The sequence below is a fragment of the Betta splendens genome, chromosome 2 (assembly GCF_900634795.4).
Source record: "Betta splendens chromosome 2, fBetSpl5.4, whole genome shotgun sequence".
In the NCBI taxonomy this organism is placed as follows: domain Eukaryota; kingdom Metazoa; phylum Chordata; class Actinopteri; order Anabantiformes; family Osphronemidae; genus Betta; species Betta splendens.
The window spans coordinates 1373351-1392664 of NC_040882.2; the positions used below are offsets into that span (position 1 = coordinate 1373351).

Genomic DNA, 19314 nt, shown 5'->3' on the forward strand with positions numbered 1-19314 from the left:
AGTAGGTTCTCTAACGCAGACCAGACTCCTTTAGATTTTTTATTGAAATACCACATACCTATTTCTACTTTGAAACTTCCTACCGTGTCATCTTATGATTAACATCCTTGTGTATATTATACAACTGTCTCTCAGTGTCATTTGTTTTAGCATTCTTGCCACATAATTATCTTAACTGTTCTCTTATCTGTTGATGTAATGAGATTGTTTACCTAAATTATCATTTTTTTCATTACCGAGTACTCAGAAATGTGCAGGCTTCATAAAACGTCATTCAGCTGTGGGACCAGTGGTTCACTTCCTGACTTCTCTGCTCTAAAAGTCTGAACCATCTCACACATTCTAGGTCTCTATGAGGCTTCCTCTCGTTCCTCCACAGTGACAGGATGCCAGACCCCCGCTCCACCAGGCGTATTGTGTTTGAATTCCATGATGTGAATGTATCTTCCTGTTTCCACCTAAACTCCGGCAGCATCATTCATTCATTGGAAAGTGGCTGAGCCTTGAGAATAAATTGATATGTGAAACACAATTTTGTGTCTCGTGAAGTGTTGAAGAAACAAAAACATCCCCTTATAATTTTTGGATTACTTCAACTACTACTACTATTACTAGCACTACTCCAACTTCAATTTTCCTCTCTTGTTCCGTCAAACTTCCAATCCATTATTGAGAAGGTAAGTGGACCACATTAGAATTAGAAACCTGACAACTATAAACATGACTACGACAGCAGTTTCAATGTCATGATCTGCTTCTGCTGCTGCTGGACCACTCTACCAATTCTGTGGTAGAACCTGGGTGTTCAGTGATAATGTAGCATGCACGGCTGCAACCATGTTGTCTGTGGTGTTGTAGGCCTACATGACACATCCTCACATAGACAGAGAAAATCCTCCCAGGCTACGACTGTTTCTTCAGATTCCTAATCTTCCTTCTATTGAGGTTCCCTGTAGTTTGTCCAGGTTGCTTAATTATTTTATTATTATTGCTTTGTATTGGTTTTGTGAAAAGTTCCTAACAAACATCTTGCCAAACTCCATTAGACCTTGGTCGACTTAAGGGTGAGACACGTTCACAGACGGGTGAGAGAGGCAGCGCAGGAAAACATGCTCTCTGCTAACAACAAGAGTTGTGCCGTTGCCATGAACACGGTCCCCCCCCCCCCCTCCACTGGGTGTGGTACAGAACACAAAGTTAACCCATTCACTACCTGTCACAGAACTTTGAGCTTAATAGGAAATGTTGGCTTTAACTCATTCAAAGACGTGTGGGTGTGTAATGTTGCAGGCGTTGGTCCGTGTGGGCCGCATGCCGGCACCAGGGAAGCAGGTCAAAGGTGCTTTAGAGGCTTTAGGGTGGGAGGAAAGGGTTAAACATGAGGCCTGTTGGGAAAGTATTTGGAAAGTTCCTGAGCCAACCAATGAGAGCTCAGGGAGACTCACATACAGACACAGGGTGAGGCTCAGCCCTCCAGTCTATTCAAAAGATCCACTATGGTGACAACTGAGACCCACGAGACCCAGGATCTGCTGGTCCCCACCCAGAACCAGGACCAACAGGACCAGACGGAGCAGCAGGATGATAACCAGGCCTCACCCTCGTCCCCCCTGTCTGGACTGGACCCAGAGAAGCTCAGTCAGGGACCTGTCAACGCCATCACAGTGCTCACTCTGCTGGACAAACTAGTCAATATGTTGGACATTGTGCAGGAGAACCAGCATAAGATGGAGGTGAGTCACGGGTCGGGCTCAACCCACCACAGAGGTCCAACCCGCTGTAATCAGCTGACGGCACTCGGCGCCGAGCTGGGCCTCCCAGCGAAGACGGGCCTGTTGTTTGTCTGTGCAGTCACACAAATATGCTATATATGTCCTTAGTGTATTATCTGATCCAATGGGAGAGAGTGAGAAAAGATTATATTGATAACACTAAACTGGTGCAGTTTGGCAGTTAAAACAGAAACTGCTCTGTTCCTAAAAGCTAAGGAGACGTTGGAGCCGAGCTGCGGATCAGTATCGTCCTCGTTAGAACACGTCACAACTTGTTGGTGTCAGACAGAAGCAGTTGAACTACGGTTCCATTCACTTATCTATTTCAACTAATCCCCAGATATTATATCATCTGGTCTGTGCATCCTGTTTTCCAATCTGCCATTTTAAATACATACTTATGGATTTTCTGTGCTTTGCCTGCTTTTCAGATGCACCAGGTGCAGATGGATGGCGTGATCAGAGGGATCCAGGCTGATATGACCAAACTGTCCAAGAGTCACAGTCACACCTCGAACACAGTCAGCAAACTGCTGGACAAGAGCCGCAAGCTGTCCGTCACCATGAAGGAGGTGGGTCACTGGCCGGCGAGCACAGCAGGCCGCCGCCCACACGTCCAGCTCTAAAGCTGTCTTTATGGTTTAGGTGCGTGAGAAGATGGAGACTCAGGGGGCACAGGTGAAGAAGCTGGAGGCGAACCACGCCCACCTGGTCAGTAGGAACAACTTCAAGGTCCTGATCTTCCAGGTGAGTGTGACCAGGGTCAGAGGTCAGCAAACAAGAACACAAACTTTAGCTCGGCTGGTTTCCAGTAGGTTTACTCACCAGTGGCTCCTCTAGACTTATTACCATCATCTATTGTAATAACAAATCCTTCAGATGTGTGAGTGAACGCCGGAGACACAGCTGTCTGGAATTTGGAGTGTTTGTGTTGTTGTAACACTCATTTATCACTAATTACCTGCAACCTGTAAGCTGCTTCATCCATCTGATGTGTGAGACAAGCTACACTCAGCCTACTCCTCAGCCTCCTGTCGCTGTGGACTCATCCACTGAGGATCTGCTCAGACTTCAGGGTCCAGGTCACGTCTTTATTAAACGGATCAAATCCTCCTGGTTTCCCCACATGAACTCACACCAGCAGTGAAATATTTCACAGTGGACACGTCACGTCAGCACCTAAGGCCACTGCGTTTTATGAGCCTGGCTTCTGGACGGGTGCTGATGAGCTGGAAACAGCAGGACTGTGCTTTTCTCCCTTTTCTTGCTTTGTTCACCTTATTCTATGTTTCACACAGACAAACATCTACAGTAAGAGCTAAGAGATAACTGAGATTATAGCCTTAATCAATAAATAGAGAAACTGAGACTAAATCATCTGCTCTAGCAGAACCAGGACTAGGACCAGGACCACAGGAAGGTACTGGACTCACTGGACTCACTAAGGTGTTTAAGAGCCACTTTGCTATTTTTAACCAAACCTCTGTCATGGTTCTCCGACCTTATTTGGGCATCGGCTGCTACAGGAAGTCATCTGGAAGAACTTCACTAAAAACACAGGCACATGATGTAGTCCAGTCGTCATGGTTACAGTGAGCAGACCTAGCACAACACAGTGATTACTGAAGTACTGGCACTGCCGATGAACTTAAACAGCAGCAGTGTCTTTAAAATTGATAACAGACTTATCAGTTAGATGTTTGATGTGATTCCAGCAGCTACCTACTATGTGTTTGTAGCATCTTGTCTCCTTCATTCCTGCTTCTTCTGTGGTATGTTTCAGCTTCCATCTCATCTTCTGTCTGTTCTTCTTCAGAGCCTCCTGTTGATTTGGTTTAGCTACATATGCACTGATCATTATCTAATGATTCCACTGATGTTACTGAGGTCCTATATGTGGCTTCCTTTTAGGTTTACACCAGGATCCTGGAACCAAGCTTTCATTCCTTTCGGGGTTTCTCCCTCAGTGTCTAAAAGTTCATATGGTTCTGCTTTTCTGCACTGCAGGAGGAGAACGAGATTCCCACCAGCGTTTTCGTGAAGGATCCACCTCCTTTCCCTCGGGATGAGCTTTTGAGGGAAAGTGATGAACTGGTGGATGAGGAGGGGAACCGTTCCCAGGAGGGTGGGCTCCACACCATCGACTTATCCTCTGACGAGGATGTAGGTCTGGAGGCAGAACTCGATGACGAGGAACCGTGGCCTCACGATTTGGAGAACATGGAAAAGTCCAGAGCCGAGAAGCTGAAACGATCAAGCCTGAAGAAGGTATGAAGCACAGACAGGTGCTGAGAAAGGCGGCGCACGTTGGACCTGGGGGTTAAACCATTCAGACTGTTGTTTTCTCTGCAGGTCGACAGTCTGAAGAAGGCCTTTTCCAGGCAAAACATAGAGAAGAAAATGACAAAGATTGGAACAAAGATTGTTTCTGTCGAACAACGGGAGAAGATCAAACAGAAAACCTCCAGCCTAAAAGTTGCACCTTTGACCTTCAACCTCAGGAAGGTTCTGCAAACTCTCATTAATTTTTGGTTTATAGACTTCTTTATGTTTGCCCTGCAGCTTCCTTGCATTTGGTCTAGATCAAGAAAAGATCTCCTCAGTGTGGTTCAAGCATCCACACCACTGAGTTCCGTTAGAGTTAACAACAATGTCCCCTCTTCCTCTGTTTGTGCTCTCAGAATCGCAGCAGCTCTGAATCTCAGCCTGCAGAGACCTCGTCTCAGATTGTGGAGTCGTTCACCACGGAGGCCGAGGTCCGGGTGTCCCCACTGGACAGCACCGAGCTGGAGGTTCCCTTCACTGAGGTCCATGCCCAGCTGGCCCCGAGCGAGCAGGAGGATTTGGTGAAAAGTCAGGAGAAAGATTTGGATGAGAACATAGATGCAGCAGAGGCTTCAGGTGTGGAGGAGGTGGATCTGTCAGTGGTGTCAGAGGGGGTTAGTCAGGAATATGCTCTGTCTTCCACACTGCCTCAGGCTGAGAAGGATGAGGAACCCAAAGCACCCTAAGCACCTAGTAAAATGGCTGCTCCCTCTGAAAGTCAGGTTTTTTAGTTACATCATCTTATGTTTGTTTGCGAGAAGCAGAGGGCTCAGCTCAGCGTGGCTGGAAGACTGGAGCCAAAGTCCAAACTCACAGGAAGTTCTCCTTCCTTCCTGAGGTTTTTCCTACTCAACCCATCCTTTATCATTAGGAACAAGTTAAATATACGTTTCTTATGGTTCATAAAGTCCAGAGTCTAAGTAATGAAATTCTGAAATATACTGTACCCATGTGAGTCCCAGTGTTACAGCATCTATGCTAAGCTCAGCTTCCTGCTTTTAAAGTGTAGGACTTGGTCCCACGTTTGTAATCATAGATACTTGTATTGCTAGGCCTCCACTTATGAAATCAGTGACCTAAGCTGATATTTACATGAACCTTATCTAACAACCATCATTGTTTTTATTTTCTTCAATATTCATTCAATTCAAAAATGTAAAACTTTGATCATGGGTTCATCTGTAACATTAGTGCAATCTCCAGCTGTGAATCATCAAGGTTCTAACACAGAACGTGGTGCTAAACAGAAAATCTTTTTAAAACATTCCTACAACACTCCAGATTAATTCCTTGGATTCCTAGATTTTCTCTGATTCCAGTGGCTTCCTTAATGTTCTGATGAGGGTCCAGAGTTGCCCCAAACACAAGGTTCCTCTTACATTCCTGTGTTCTGCCTTTAGTTTCATCAAGTGATATAGAACATTTGCTTTAACATCAGTCAGTTTCCTAAATCGTATCTGTTTGATAACCAGTCGGTTACGCAATTATATTTTGTGATCCTGTTATTGCTATTATTATTTCATTAACTTTCATTAATTCTTTGTGTCACATAAACACTAGGGTCTCTCTTATATCCCCTAAAGGTTCCTCTGACGTTTTACTGAAGTTTATCCCCTGATGATAATGATTCCCTTGTTTTTCTACGGATCTTTGATCCCTGCATTCCCTAATGTTCGCCTGATGCTTCTGTGTATCATTTACCTGATATTTTTGATATCCTGACATTCTCCTTAGTTCTATCTGAAAAACAGATTTTCAATTATTATTACTTATTTGGATTATCTGTTTTATCCTTCTAGTTGCCAGAGATTAGATTGTATCCATGATGTTAGAAGCACCCTGATTATATATATATATACACATGTAACTGAACTTTGATTTGTATTTTACTGAACACAAAACTCCTGCTGCCAAAGATCACTTCCTGTTTGGATTCTGTTATCAAACAGGTAAGTATAGCTGCACATTGATGAAATAAATCTAGACTATAAAACCACAACAGCTGTTTTTGTGTTTTTTCCACATTTTGTACAAGGCCGTTTAGCTCCAAAAGCTAAAACATTCATTTATTAAACAAGTGAAAAGGAAATTAGTAAAAGTCTCTTACATTTAATTATATTAATTAATACGTTATGCTGCATGTTATCTTATTTCACTTTAAACAAAAGTAAAATCTATGAAACTTTAATCTTGTTTAAAAACTTCTTAAAAAGGTTTTAAAATATAAAAGCTGCTCTTAGTCAGTCGCCTTTGTGATCACATCAGATGACAGGTCGGTTGATGGTTGCAGTGAGAGACAACACCATCATCTTCAGGTTTGTCGGTTACCTGAAAGCAGAGACAAGCAGAGACGTGGAGCAGACAACTCCGGCCTATGATCTCTGACAGGGCGGCGCTAGTGGAGTGGTGTCCAACAGCAGCCAATGGGAGGTCTAAGGGGGGCGTGGCCGTCAGACTGTCAGCCAACCGAGGGAGTGCAGGGGTGGTGCCTGAGATGTCAGTCCACAGTCTCAGGTTGTTAATGATAGTACACGAGAGAACCTTTTTACTAACTTCCACTTGTACCGTTTGAAATAGTGCTGTAGTGGCGAGGATGGAGTCTCTAGTGCCCCGCAGCTTGTCTCTGGTCTCAGCCTGCTCTCTGTTAGCATGTGGCCTCCAGATGCTAGCTGCTTTTATGCTAACGCAGAGGTTTGGCGGCCAGAGCTCCGCTGAGGACAGACGGCTCCTGCTGTGGTTGTATTATGACGTCATTGTCCACCTGACGCTGGTAACGACCCCTCGCGTGCACATTAGCGCCTCCTGGCCTTTAAGTGTTTATTGCATTGTGTTTCCAGGAGGGTCCGTTTGTTTACATGTCTCTGGTCGGGACAGTAGAGACGTCTGAAGGGCCGCTCGCCGACCTCTGTGAGTTTAAAGTGATCAGTGAAGCCCACGTCCACTTGACCGCCATCAACAGGTTTCTCCTGCGCTGTGTGCAGGGAAGGAGTACAGCCGGGCCGACAGCCGCTGGCTCGGCTCTGACCCGTCCATCGTCTCCGTAGAAATCCTGACCGTCGCCCTCGGCTCTCTGCTCGGAGTCGTCCTCATACATGCGGTGCTGAATGACAAATACTACAGGTACTATACGAATGCTCGGGCCTGTCTTGGTTCAAAGCTTATTCCGTACGCATAAACGGCTTGTCTACGTCCTACACGTGTTCCAGACACTTCGTCCAGATCGCTCTGTCAGTGTGTGAGCTGTATGGAGGATGGATGACCTTCTGTCCTGAATGGCTTATGGGCAGTCCCCACCTCAACACGTCACACTGGCTCTACCTGTGGGTCTACCTGGTGTTGTTTAACGGGCTCTGGGTCCTCATTCCTGCACTGCTGCTAGTCCAGTCCTGGTTCTGCCTGAGGACCATGCACACGTTCAGAGACCAAAGAGTTGCAACCAAAAAAATGACATAACATATAGTTTTGCATATGAAAGAAAAGTTCTGCATTGAATAGCCTAAATAAAAGTTCATATCATTTGTACAATTGGTGGTGTGAATCAGCAGTTGTGAAATAAATATGAAACATGATACTTTTGAAAAACAAACATGTTTTTATTGCTTAACAAAAGGCTTCAGCCCTTTTAATGAATTTGGAATATTGCAGAAGAAAAGATTACCTGAACACATGTTTCACAGCCTCATTACATCTCCAAGCAGCATTATTTGCCCCTGGTCACCTTCAATTAACCTTCTAATGTACGTAAACCACAAAGTGGATAGAGGCACTGTATGTGATGCTTTAAATTAGACAGAACTAGTAAACCATCTTATTTTAAGATGATTAAAGTGCATTTATTATTTATTTCATCAATGTCACACATTTGTGACATTACAGTTGACATTACAGATCGATTGGCCCAAAAGATATTAAAGAGACTGGAATCAGCAACTCTGTGTTTGTGCTCAGCTCATATGTATTGATCTACCATTTTAACCGGAACACAAGAAATAAATTAGAATTTTATTTGTCATTGAAAGCATCGATTAAGAAAATATGAGTTACTCAAAATAAATCTTTTTGGCATTGAGGATGAATTAAAACGGCAACTGTAAACACAAACTTAAATTAAAAAACCTTTTTCTAATACTAGAAAATCATTAATTAATAATTAGTATTATTAGTAAGTGATCTGAAATGTGATATGATTGAAATTCAGGTTTGGATGTATTATCATATTTTATTTTTTAAGCATCTCTTCTAGTATTGATACTTTATGCCTTTATTCCTGATGTTTTATTCCTTCTGTTTTTAGTGTCTTACCGTTAGATTTCTGATTCATTTGTCACCTGAAATCATGTAGTGATTATGTGGTGTTGGAGGCTCCATCAGAACACATCCACATCTCGGTCAGCCCTTCTTGATCATGGTGCAGACTGACAGGAAGGCCTGCTGGAGGCCAAGTCCCTTCAGGGCGCTGCAGGCCTGGATCTCCCATGACCGCTTGCTGTAGCTGGGGAGGTTCAGTTGGGTGGAAATCTGAGGGGGGGGGAGAAAGACAGAGGGTGAAGGAGAGGCTCTATTTTACAGAACACTAGCTTTACAATGCAAACCACAAACCATCAAATTAAATCAGAAAGCACAGACACGGCAGCGCAGGATAAAGCATGAACAGGACCACAACAGGCAAAATAAGAAAACAACTGACTGCAGGAACAAATGAAGGACCAACAAAATAAACAAAGAAACTTAGCGAGTGCAACTACTAACCCACACAACGAAGTGACATGACCATAAAATGAACATGACATCTACTGCAACAGATATAACGGGGCGATTGCGGTGAAAGGCCTGATAGAGCCAACATATGTAGTAGACATAAGCCAGAAACAAAAGATCCTGAAATCCTCAAGTTGACTCGTGCCTTTTGTCCCTTTCCCTGAAAGGGTGGAATGTCTCTTTGGTCCAATCAAATTGCATGTTACCACCTCATCTCTATCGCTGTGTGTGGAGATGTTTACATTCTACCACCTGTAGAGCAGTAGTGTTAAGCAACAAAAAGAAAGAACTCCTTGTCCTCATTTTTGAAGAGTCAGATAGGAGCCAGTTCCCAGGAGTGCCAGGCACAGACAACTATGAATCATAATCAGTCTAAGCGATCAGTCAGATACATAAACCTGATGAATTGCACATATAAGTAATATGCAATCTTAACACAACAAGGCACAAACTGTATAAAAACAGTACAGGATAAGAAAGGAACATTTTTTCCGTTACAGTACCTCCTCGATGCTAAGGGCACTGGGCAAGTCATTCTTGTTGGCCAAAACCATCAGAGGTACATCTCGAAGCCTCTCGTCACTCAGAACCTTTTTCAGGGCGTTTTGGGCCTCAGGGAGACGACCCGGGTCGTTGCTGTCCACTACAAAGACCAAGGCCTTACAGTCGTCCAGGTAAAACCTGAAGAACAAGAGAAAGTGTTAGAACCTGGTTCTAGTTTGTAGTTTGTGGTGATGGGGCAGACTTTGTTCCTACGTCCAGTTGGGCCTCATGCCCTTCTGTCCCCCCACGTCCCACAAAGTCAGAGATAGGTTCTTGTCCAGGTTCAGAGTCCCCACATTGAAACCAATGGTTGGAGACGTATCCGCCACCTGCAGAATCAGAGGGAGTCAGTCTGGACAGTGATGACAGCAGGTAGACGTGTCCACCTACCTGTCCTCTTAATAGATGAGCCAGCAACGTAGTCTTTCCTGATGAATCCAGACCCATGAGGACAACCTGGGTCATCACAGGTCAGAGGCATGTTTTAGGGACATGTTACACTGAAAAGTAGACTGGTCACTTTATTTTGTCCAGTATAAATAAATCATGTTCTTATCATGACCACTCTTATTAACTATAAACACATCCTTCCATTCCACATTCTACTCACAGTGATCACAGTGACCGAAGCCTCTGGATCAAAAGCAAGATCACTGAATGGTTTAGGTCTATCTAATTAAACAGACTCCAGTTTGTTCACATTAACGATAAACGTTTTATATCAACAACAGTTAGCTTTCTTTAGAGTTCTGTATGGTTCTGTGCTTGGTCCAATACCTTTCAAGCTAGGCAGGTAATATTGGGAAACAGTGAAATGTTATTGCTATGCAGATGACAGTTATGTTCAACTATGAAACCTAGGGAAACTCTAAACTTGTTTAAAAGACAGAAATCCTGGATGTTCTGTAACTAATTTCAGATTACACAGATTTTTATATTTTCCCATATATACTATTAAATATTGAATCAGACAGTTACTCTTGATAAATGAATGTTGGCCTCAGGTTCAACTGCTACTTCTACACAATCAGTCAAACGTTTGGACACCACTTTATTTCAATGGTTGTATTTATTGTCATTACATAAAACCAAAAAAAGATTTTCTTTACCTTGGGAGCATGGGAGACATGAGCTTGACCCATCACTCAGCCTGAGTGTGACTGATCTGAACTCGCTCCATCTCAATCCAACCAGTCCGCCCCGCCTCAGCGCTGTTATGTAACTGTTCAGGTCTGGCAACATTTTCTTTCTTTCAGATCCAAAGTGTAGCAAGTTAACCCACTAGGAAACAATAGATAACAGGAAAAAGTAAGATTCAACCATTCCAACGGAACATGTCGGTCAGAACTCATCATCGTCATGACCTTGGCACATTTACATTTATAGCTGTTGGTATCAGCAATGATGTAATGTCAGCAACATTTGCATTCATCAATGAACAAGAGAAGAAGAAAAGCAATACTGTAGGTGTATGTTTGTGTTCCCTCTGTCCCAGTTGCATAATATGCTAAATGTGTTGAATGACCAGGCTGTATTCACTAATGTTACTGTCATAAAATACATGATACAGATATCTGAAGAGTTTGGACATCAGAACTTAAATTTTAGTGCAGATGTTTTTTTTTAGGAATTTCCATGTGAAAAAGTTGGAAAGTTTCACAGACATTAAATTGTAGATGCTCCTGTTTGTTTTGTTAAAGAATAAAATGACATCACGAATGCTGTGTCCTAACTCTAACATGGGAGATTGAACCTAGTGCAGTGGAACAGAGGGGGCTGGGCTTCGGTTCAGCTTAATGCACTGGTTCACTTCTGTACCTCAGCTTTGGAATGCACTCTTTTAAATGTGGTAACCTCCTGTAGATATGATCCTCATTGTAGGACAGTTTGTGGTGGCTGGAGTGTTTTTGAATTATGGGGACATTTTCATTTACCTTTAAATGTCTTTGGAACTTATTAAGTTTTAGGAATTTAATTTTTAATTTTAAGGATAATGGCTTTTGTCAATTGACAAAGCAAATTACTTTAGACTCAGTAACAGAATGTTAATGCCACACCTACAGTACACCAGAACCAACCCAAGAGTCTGAAACTGATAAAAAAAACAAACATACAAAGAAACAAATACATGTGAAAGTGAAAAATTAAGACTTGAAACTCAAAGACATGAATGACAAAATGTTTTTTGTTGTCATATTGTATTTAGGATTCATTTTTTGAATACCATTGTTTCACGTTAAATATTTTCTTTGCTATTTGATTATTGGAATTGACTAAATGTATGGCTTCGTTTTGGCTCCACACTCTTCCACACTTTTGTTTCATAATTCCACCCTGTTACATAAAAGCTGTCACGCCTCTCATTTGTTACATAAAAGCCTTTTATTTTATTTTATTTTATATTTTTATTATTGCTATAGATAATTTGCTTGAATCCTTGCCTTATAAGCAACATGTCCTGCATCTGCTGACCAGTCAGAGCATTTTCATCCTTCTCTCTCTGTGGTTTCATTCCTCCTCCACTTAACATTAATTCTACGTCCTCCCATCAAGTTCCAATAACACAAAAGTTTTTAACTATCATTTAAATTTTCTACTTGTTTGAGAACAACAATTTAACTGAATAGTAGAAATTATTTATTTCCCATGTCTCCTCCTCAACTGAACCCCGCCACCCGCTATGCTGGACTGTGGGCCAGTAACTAAATACAAATAGAAACAAATTTAATGATATTCCTTAATCGTGCTGTTTTGTAATCCACCGTAAGGCCCCATTGTGTGAGTTTAGCTTTGTGCGGCCGTTACTCCTCCGTGGTTCCATTTCCGGTGTCGGTCTGTTCTTGGAGAAGCGGGAAGGAGGAGGCGTCGGCAGATGGAGGCGGGGCGTGACACGCTTGTATAAAAGTGGCTGTAGTCGCGTTCATCGTCCCTTTCCTCCCTCCTCCTGTTTTCTGCTTTACGTGTCAGTTTGTCTTCACGATGGGTTTTGGTGATCTGAAGTCCACCTCCGGCCTTGTTGTACTAAACGACTTCCTCTCTGAGCGCAGCTACATCGAGGGGTCAGTAACCCGCAAACACGCGTAGACACGTACACATGAAGCCGGTTCAGTTCACCGTCGCCATCTTGGCTCCACGGTCGGTACATAGCAGACAGGCTGTTAACCAAGTATCAGGCTAATGCCGACACGAATCCACGAAATGCCCCGAGGTGTCCTGCATGAGAGCTACCGGGTCGTTGGGAAGAAGCGTTAGCTTGAGTCCATTGGTAAGAAGCGCTGCTCACCTTAGCCACACGGTGCTAGCATGCTAACGACTTCCTTACATGTGATTCACTGCAGCGGTTGTCCGTCGTACCCCCATGGAGTTCTACAGCAAAATAGAGAATAGGGGTTTGTTAGTGGCTAATGACGTGATATTTAGTTAGTTTATGTCCTTAATAAAATGTGCGTAGCATGTACTGTTGCTGCCTCGTGGTAATCTGAAGACTTCATCTGCTTTAAGTTTTTTCACTTGCAGCTTCACAGATCTGTACAGAACCCCGACTCTTTTTTGCAGTAGCCACATTTACCCGACGTATTTTTGGCCCTAGGTTCGTCCCGTCCCAGGCTGATGTCGCTGTCTTTGAGGCCATCTCCAAACCCCCCTCTGCTGACCTGTGCCATGCGCTTCGCTGGTACAATCACATCAAGTCTTACCAGGACCAAAAGAACAGGTGGGTGTGGTGACTTCATGGTCTAGCGTACACGTGTCAAGCTCCGGTCCTCGAGGGCCGGTGTCCCTGCTGGTTTTCCAGCTCTCTGCTGATTACCTTGATCAGGTCTCAGTTGGCTTTTCCAGCTTGTCATTGACTGAACACACATTGTCAAGGTAATTAGTAGGTGCTGGGGCAGGGAGAGGTGGAAAACGAGCAGGGCAGCGGCCCTTGATAGCATCAGTTTGACACCCCTGGTCTAGCGGATGTCTGTGTGGGCTGTTTGTAAACCCTGCCTTGTGTCCTGTCAGTCTGCCAGGTGTGAAGAAACCTCTGGGTCAGTACGGTCCAGCAGGTGTAGCTGATGCCACCTCTGCCTCCGTCCCTGCCTCTAAAGCTAAAGATGAAGATGACGACGATGACTTTGACCTGTTTGGCTCCGATGATGAGGTAACTATGGTCATGGATGATAGATGATGATTGATTATCACAGCTGTAATTCAACATGTTTACAATTGCTGTGGTTCTCTTCTAACAGGATGATGCAGAGGCCGCTAAGCTGAAGGAGGAGCGTCTGGCAGCATATGCTGCCAAGAAGTCAAAGAGTATGTTGACTTCAGAATTAATGTTTGTCACAATATAGATCAGTCATTTTACTTCATGCGGGAGTTTTCCCAGACAGACATTTTTGGTCATGTTAAGTCTAAGGTTGGTGGCTTGTGCTTGTACTCTCTATGATGAACTAATCACCATCTTTCGGCTGATTGCTTGATGGATACCTATTTTTGACCTGATGAGAGTCTCAACCAAACACAGCTACTGCGTCTGTTTGAGATGACTGGCATGTGATTGGTGCTCTCTTTTCCAGAACCTGCCCTCATTGCCAAATCTTCAATTCTGTTGGATGTGAAACCATGGGATGACGAGACAGACATGTCCAAGCTGGAGGAATGTGTTCGCAGTATCCAAATGGATGGACTAGTCTGGGGACAGTGTGAGTATTATAGTGGTGGGCAATGTGCCCTCAGAATAGGCGTAAGTGTAGAACAAAAATACTGGTCTTGCGTCATGCACCAAAGTTATAATTTTCATTCATTATTGATGACCAAGTAGTGGCAATCACATTTTGTGGTCTGCTGTAAACCCTAAAATACAGAGCAGTGCATTTTAAACAACCTAATGTTGATAAACATCTGGCTTCACCGCGTTGAGTCTTAGTGGCTGACATGCTGCTTTGTTCTTGCAGATTTGTTTGTAAATGCATTGTTATAAACATTGCAATATGACATTTCTCTCGTAAAAGCCATACTGGTATTATCGTAGCTATGATATGTCACCGCCCTAGGTACTAGGTAATATAGCAATCATTTGAAGACACTTTATAAAATAAGGTGGGCTGCCTCAACTGGTTGGGATGAGAGGATGGAGAATCTAGGAATTAAAGGTCCCCCAGCATCAGTCAGAACAAGCGGCAGCAGTTTGAACCATACAGTAATGTTCTACAGAGTTGATGATGATTTTTATACCATCTTTCGGCTGAAGTAATGATGGAAACGTAACAAACTGAAAACTCTGGGGAAATGAAATGTTTGTTTTTTTTTTTGTTTTTTTTTTTTATGTAAGCTTGGTATCCATGCCCTCTTTTTGCCCTGCACCTCTTTTACAGCCAAATTTGTCCCTGTGGGGTACGGCATCAAAAAGCTGCAGATCGGCTGTGTGGTTGAAGATGACAAGGTTAGAATAAATTCTGTGTGTAAGTCATATGTTTATGTCCTTGCTCTAACAGTTGTCGTCTTTCAGGTGGGTACAGACATTCTGGAGGAGAAGATCACAGCGTTTGAGGACTTTGTTCAGTCAATGGATGTTGCAGCTTTCAACAAAATCTGAAACTACACTGTTAATAAAATGCTGTGCAAAACAAACACATTTTAGTGATTTCCAGGTAAAGTTGTGTGAGGGATTGTGGTAAAGTAATGTCTTGTCTGAAGTATTTGAAGTAGCAAATGGGTTAAATGTGCGTTGGCCTGAAGTAACTGACCACTTTCAAACTAAAAGTCCAAGTGGACCGTAAACCGGTTGCAGTTCCTGTAGTGACCTTTCGGCTGCTACGCGTCTGCGCTGGCTTCCTTCAACGTAGAAGAAGAGTGTGACCGGAAACAGCAACAGAGAAGCAGTTCGCCGCGGAAAAAAAAATCTTGAAACGGGACAAAACTACCGGGCTTCGTTTACTAGCAGGTAACAACCATTCCGGCGTTCTTTATTCTAGCGGTCCCCGAGGTAAGCCAGCGGCTGTGTGCGGCCGCTGCAGGTCGGCTAAGTTCATGCTACACGCTAACTGGCTAACACCAGCGCGCGGGTCCTCCCTACTTGGAGAAACGCACGCACATGTATCTGCCTCCCTGCCGCCTGTCTCATGTAGCGCCCTCACTGGTGTGGGTTAGCGTGAGATGCTGGGCTGCAGAACCAGACATGGCAACCCCTATTTGCCCCGGGTTCCTACTGTCGAGTCAAAGCGAACGTAGACGTTTTAAAGGAGTAATATTCCTCTGGTCCTCCACAACAGCCGTGTAGATGTATGAACGTTAAAACGTTTCACCGTCTGCAGGAAGCTCCACCAGTCTGAGGAAAGTTGGAAAGCGCGTTGATCCTCCAGCCTCGCGTCTGTAGAGAGGTTAGTTAGGTGGACACAGGTGTGAGACCGTGAGCGGGTCCACGGTGAGTGTTGGTTCCCTGTGCGGATGTTTAGCTTCAGAGCTTGTGGTTTTTTCATTTGAATCATCCATTTCTATCATTCTCCTCTTTGAAGCTGAGCTATCTGCTACTTGGCAAAACGCTCCGTTTTGAGCAGTAGTAGTTTCGTTCCGTCAGAGAACATCTTCGCCACCTATGGATTCACGTCTACTGGTCACTGCAGTCCAAAGTGCCACGCTGATCCCACCGTATCTTCTTTTGTTTCTATTCTAAAATACAATACAATAGAAACTAAAGTCAAGACACCGAAATAAAACACACCTGAGCAATCAGTTCTTTCATGGTAGACGAACAATCAAGTACTTTGTTCCTGTTGGTTGTTGGAAGCCTGTGGCTACACCGCTGCTTTACAGCGCGTCTTTCCTCTGGACCTAATCAAACATAAACACGGTTGTACAATGGGGTCAGAAATTGTTTTTTTTAAACCGCAAAATGAATTTCTGTAGCAGATATATTGGGAATCTAAACTTCATACGAGGTTAAATAAGGTTTTACATTCACTTATACATAATTACATTTAATTACAATCGAGGTGTAAATTTATGTTAAATGAACCATAAACCTGGGCTTGGCTTACATACGAAGGCAGTGCTTTGGTTATTTAACTAAATCAAGTTTACTTCTTGACTAAAGAATAATTATTATTGACTTTATTGATCCCACATTGGATAAATTATTCTCAGCATTTTTACCCATCCCCTGAGGTAAGGAGGGGGCTAGTGCAAAGTGTCTTTACTCAAGAACACACATGGTGTTCTGGTGGGTTTTAAACCTGAGACGTTCCACTCCCCAAGCCAACACTTTACCAACTGAGCCATAAAGCCACCATAATAAGTAATAATGTAATATGATCTTTTTTTAATGTCAGTAATCTTTGTAGTTTGTCTTTAGGCTCATGGACTCTCTACCTGTGTGCTTCATCTGGTTACTGTTGGTTACAGCATGGAGCGCTGTGATTGGACGGAGGACTTGTTGACCTCACTGTCTCTAGGTCAGATTCTTATTATATTCAAATGTTAAGTCCCACTTGAGTGAGCTCTTTAATTCATGACATGATAAATGAGCTTAAATCTTCATGAAACAGCAACAATAGGAAAGTAAATGTCCCCCTAACCTAAGAAACCTTCAGCAGAACTAGACTCAAGGCCAATGGGCATCTGAACCAGTTGGGTGATAGAGAAGAGAGGAAGAAACACAACTGCAAGAACTGAAAATGAGAGTGAAGTGTTGTGTTGATAGTATAAGGATCTAAGACGTGCTTAAGGCCAGATGGAGCTTGTGAGTAAGGAGGACTAGATTTTACGAGGAAACAACAAAGAGAAGCTAGTATAGGAGAGTATAGGAGTTTCAGTGTCCATGACATGATATTTATTGATTATTATTGGTAGGCTAACACTGTGGAACAAGACGAAACATCTCTGTACTAAGCCTAACCCTAAGGAGAAAATAATCAGTAATAAAAGCTAAGGGTGGGACACAGTAGGTGTAGGTTATTGAGGTAACGGTGGTGAAACGTCATGGTATCAGGTCTGAGTTTGTGTTTTTATTAACTGCTGTAAGTAAACGCATTGTTTAAAGTTAAGAATTCTCTAAGATCTTAAACTTGAAATGAAATATTACTTTTAATTACCAATATATAATTTTTTTTAGAGTTATCATTAATAGCGTCATTGCCCTTATAACAGAGCTGATAATTTATTTGATTTAAAAGCTGAAGCGATTGTGTGTGTGTGTGTGTGTGTGTGTGTGTGTGTGTGTGTGTGTGTGTGTGTGTGTGTGTGTGTGTGTGTGTGTGTGTGTGTGTGTGTTTCAGACTTTACACCAACTGGAAAATGTCAGATTCCTCTGATGAAGGTAAAAACTTAAACACACTAAACATGTGTGTCTCTGTTCCACCCGCTGACCGTGCTGTGTCTGTCTTAGATGACCAGAGGAAGGCCGAGTCCACCAGCAGGTGTGTGTCATAATAGTCAATTATCTTCATCTGTTAGAACTACTACTACTACTGTTGATCTACTGTAAAGTTAGTGTCAGTGAAGTCCACGCGAGGCTGTACTCAGTCCAGCATCTGCAGCCTGTAAACATCAGTAAGCACAACAAAACATTAATTTACTTGACTTTAACCTGCTTAAAGTTCATTTACAAGATTTATAATAGGAAAAATGATCTTATTATAGATTTAATTAAATGAATAGAGCAGGTTAAACTAATTCAATGGACTAACTGCTCTGTGAAAAACCTGGTACTTTAGGCTGCTACTGTTTAGCTGTGATGATTTCTATGGGTGTTTCTAGACTAATTAAAGATTTAACGCTAGTTCCAAAACAACAGTCAGCTGGTCAGAAGTTAGTATCTAAATGTGTAGTAGAATGATGCATCTCCATAATAAACTGCTGCTCTCTGTGATGTGCTTAATCTGTAACTCTGTGATCGTACATACAGCAGTATACAGTTGGTATACATATCATCCAAGGTGTGCATTACATAGCAGTGTTCTGTGAGTGACAGGATGTGGGCAGAGTCTCAGCCGGGTCCCTCGAGTCGTCACGCCTCTAGACAGGGTTACTGTGGCTACTGCAGAGTTCTCTACAACAACTTAGACCAGGTAATGTACACACATGCCTGAACGTGACCTCACCCTCATGGCCTAATACTCATTAGCAGTGCACATGTGTTCCAGCACTTGTCTAGCCTCAGACACCTGGACTCAGTCCGTGCGTCCTCCAGAGGTTCCAGCATCAGCTCCTTCTCCAGCAGTAGTAGAACTAACATCACCCTGCTGGAGCGTTTCCTGCAGGACGTCCTGCAGCACCACCCAGACCACTACAACGATCCCAGGTAGCAACCAGCACACCTGTAACCACCGTCTCACTGCCATGGGGCTAAAATGATCAGATGTGACCCGTTTGTCTCCATCAGACCTTCCCATGCTGACCTGCAGTCCATCTCCATCCCTCCAAAGCCAAGAATAGAGCTTGATGAAGTATGTTTGTCGGATCAAGACAGCCAGTCGTTGGGCACCCGAGAACACCCGCTTAGCTCTGATGACGCGTCCTGTCACTTGGTCAGACAGAAGGAAGGCAATGACGGCAGCCTGTCATCAGAGGGATTCACAGACAGGCTTGGTGCCCCAGTCAGGGAGCAGGAGGCCAGTGCTGCCCCCTCAGACCATATATGTTTACCTCAAACCAAGAGCCTGCCCCCTAGGACTCCTTCCCCAGCCCCTGTTCACAGGAAGGCTCACAGAAAGTCCAACAGGAGGAAACCTAGCGACTCTTCCTCCCCCCCCAGACGTTGTGGTCCTGGACTGGGCCTCTGCATTGGTGAAGCTCCAACGTGTGGACCTGATGCAGACCACAGCATGTGGTCTCCCTCAGACCAGAGGCCCTGGCAGAGCTGGCAGAAGCAGCGGAGGGAGGCTCAGAAGGAGGAGGTGTTTTCACCGGATCACAGAGAAAGGCTGGAGCAGACCAT

At 43.6% G+C, this 19314-nt stretch overlaps 4 protein-coding genes across 6 annotated transcripts; 3 read left to right on the top strand and 1 right to left on the bottom strand.

Moving 5' to 3' along the window:
* Nucleotides 1-1464: 1464 nt before the first annotated feature.
* Nucleotides 1465-6096, top strand: cavin2b (caveolae associated protein 2b). The gene is made up of 6 exons (XM_029174378.3): nucleotides 1465-1733; nucleotides 2204-2344; nucleotides 2418-2519; nucleotides 3780-4040; nucleotides 4125-4277; nucleotides 4454-6096. The coding sequence occupies exons 1-6, from the start codon at nucleotides 1497-1499 to the stop codon at nucleotides 4781-4783; spliced, it is 1224 nt and encodes a 407-aa protein (XP_029030211.1). The 5' UTR covers nucleotides 1465-1496; the 3' UTR covers nucleotides 4784-6096.
* A 521-nt stretch (nucleotides 6097-6617) lies between these two features.
* On the top strand, nucleotides 6618-7691 carry ebpl (EBP like). Its single transcript, XM_029174404.3, has 4 exons — nucleotides 6618-6867; nucleotides 6935-7004; nucleotides 7079-7217; nucleotides 7304-7691. Exons 1-4 carry the CDS (start codon nucleotides 6691-6693, stop codon nucleotides 7548-7550), a joined length of 633 nt encoding a protein of 210 aa, XP_029030237.1. The 5' UTR covers nucleotides 6618-6690; the 3' UTR covers nucleotides 7551-7691.
* A 615-nt stretch (nucleotides 7692-8306) lies between these two features.
* arl11 (ADP-ribosylation factor-like 11) lies at nucleotides 8307-17633 on the bottom strand. 3 transcript variants are annotated; one of them, XM_029174417.3, is made up of 7 exons: nucleotides 15686-17633; nucleotides 12682-12764; nucleotides 10508-10679; nucleotides 9789-9854; nucleotides 9612-9727; nucleotides 9359-9536; nucleotides 8307-8615 (listed from the first exon to the last, which is right to left on the bottom strand). In XM_029174417.3, exons 3-7 carry the CDS (start codon nucleotides 10538-10540, stop codon nucleotides 8487-8489), a joined length of 522 nt encoding a protein of 173 aa, XP_029030250.1. In that variant the 5' UTR covers nucleotides 10541-10679; nucleotides 12682-12764; nucleotides 15686-17633; the 3' UTR covers nucleotides 8307-8486. The 3 variants fall into 3 exon arrangements, with proteins under 3 accessions (XP_029030250.1, XP_029030258.1, XP_055359511.1); XM_029174425.3 differs by lacking the exon at nucleotides 15686-17633 and adding an exon at nucleotides 12967-13093; XM_055503536.1 differs by lacking the exon at nucleotides 15686-17633 and adding an exon at nucleotides 12857-12988.
* Nucleotides 12323-15011, top strand: eef1b2 (eukaryotic translation elongation factor 1 beta 2). Its single transcript, XM_029174391.3, has 7 exons — nucleotides 12323-12457; nucleotides 12988-13110; nucleotides 13401-13539; nucleotides 13628-13694; nucleotides 13958-14083; nucleotides 14756-14823; nucleotides 14890-15011. The coding sequence occupies exons 1-7, from the start codon at nucleotides 12378-12380 to the stop codon at nucleotides 14974-14976; spliced, it is 690 nt and encodes a 229-aa protein (XP_029030224.1). The 5' UTR covers nucleotides 12323-12377; the 3' UTR covers nucleotides 14977-15011.
* Nucleotides 17634-19314: the final 1681 nt, after the last annotated feature.

What these genes read in the sequence shown, in the direction of transcription:
- eef1b2 (XM_029174391.3), top strand. Translation starts at nt 12,378, where the DNA reads ATGGGTTTTGGTGATCTGAAGTCCACCTCCGGCCTTGTTGTACTAAAC. An exon ending in TGTTTGGCTCCGATGATGAG is followed by an intron (nt 13,540 to 13,627) that starts GTAACTATGGTC and finishes CTCTTCTAACAG; the next exon opens with GATGATGCAGAGGCCGCTAA. An exon ending in GTGTGGTTGAAGATGACAAG is followed by an intron (nt 14,824 to 14,889) that starts GTTAGAATAAAT and finishes GTCGTCTTTCAG; the next exon opens with GTGGGTACAGACATTCTGGA.
- cavin2b (XM_029174378.3), top strand. Translation starts at nt 1,497, where the DNA reads ATGGTGACAACTGAGACCCACGAGACCCAGGATCTGCTGGTCCCCACC. An exon ending in AACGATCAAGCCTGAAGAAG is followed by an intron (nt 4,041 to 4,124) that starts GTATGAAGCACA and finishes TTTTCTCTGCAG; the next exon opens with GTCGACAGTCTGAAGAAGGC. An exon ending in TGACCTTCAACCTCAGGAAG is followed by an intron (nt 4,278 to 4,453) that starts GTTCTGCAAACT and finishes TTGTGCTCTCAG; the next exon opens with AATCGCAGCAGCTCTGAATC.
- ebpl (XM_029174404.3), top strand. Translation starts at nt 6,691, where the DNA reads ATGGAGTCTCTAGTGCCCCGCAGCTTGTCTCTGGTCTCAGCCTGCTCT. An exon ending in AGGGCCGCTCGCCGACCTCT is followed by an intron (nt 7,005 to 7,078) that starts GTGAGTTTAAAG and finishes CGCTGTGTGCAG; the next exon opens with GGAAGGAGTACAGCCGGGCC. An exon ending in CTGAATGACAAATACTACAG is followed by an intron (nt 7,218 to 7,303) that starts GTACTATACGAA and finishes CACGTGTTCCAG; the next exon opens with ACACTTCGTCCAGATCGCTC.
- arl11 (XM_029174417.3), bottom strand. Translation starts at nt 10,540, where the DNA reads ATGGGTCAAGCTCATGTCTCCCATGCTCCCAAG. An exon ending in ATGTCTCCCATGCTCCCAAG is followed by an intron (nt 9,855 to 10,507) that starts GTAAAGAAAATC and finishes GTGATGACCCAG; the next exon opens with GTTGTCCTCATGGGTCTGGA. An exon ending in GGCATGAGGCCCAACTGGAC is followed by an intron (nt 9,537 to 9,611) that starts GTAGGAACAAAG and finishes CTTGTTCTTCAG; the next exon opens with GTTTTACCTGGACGACTGTA.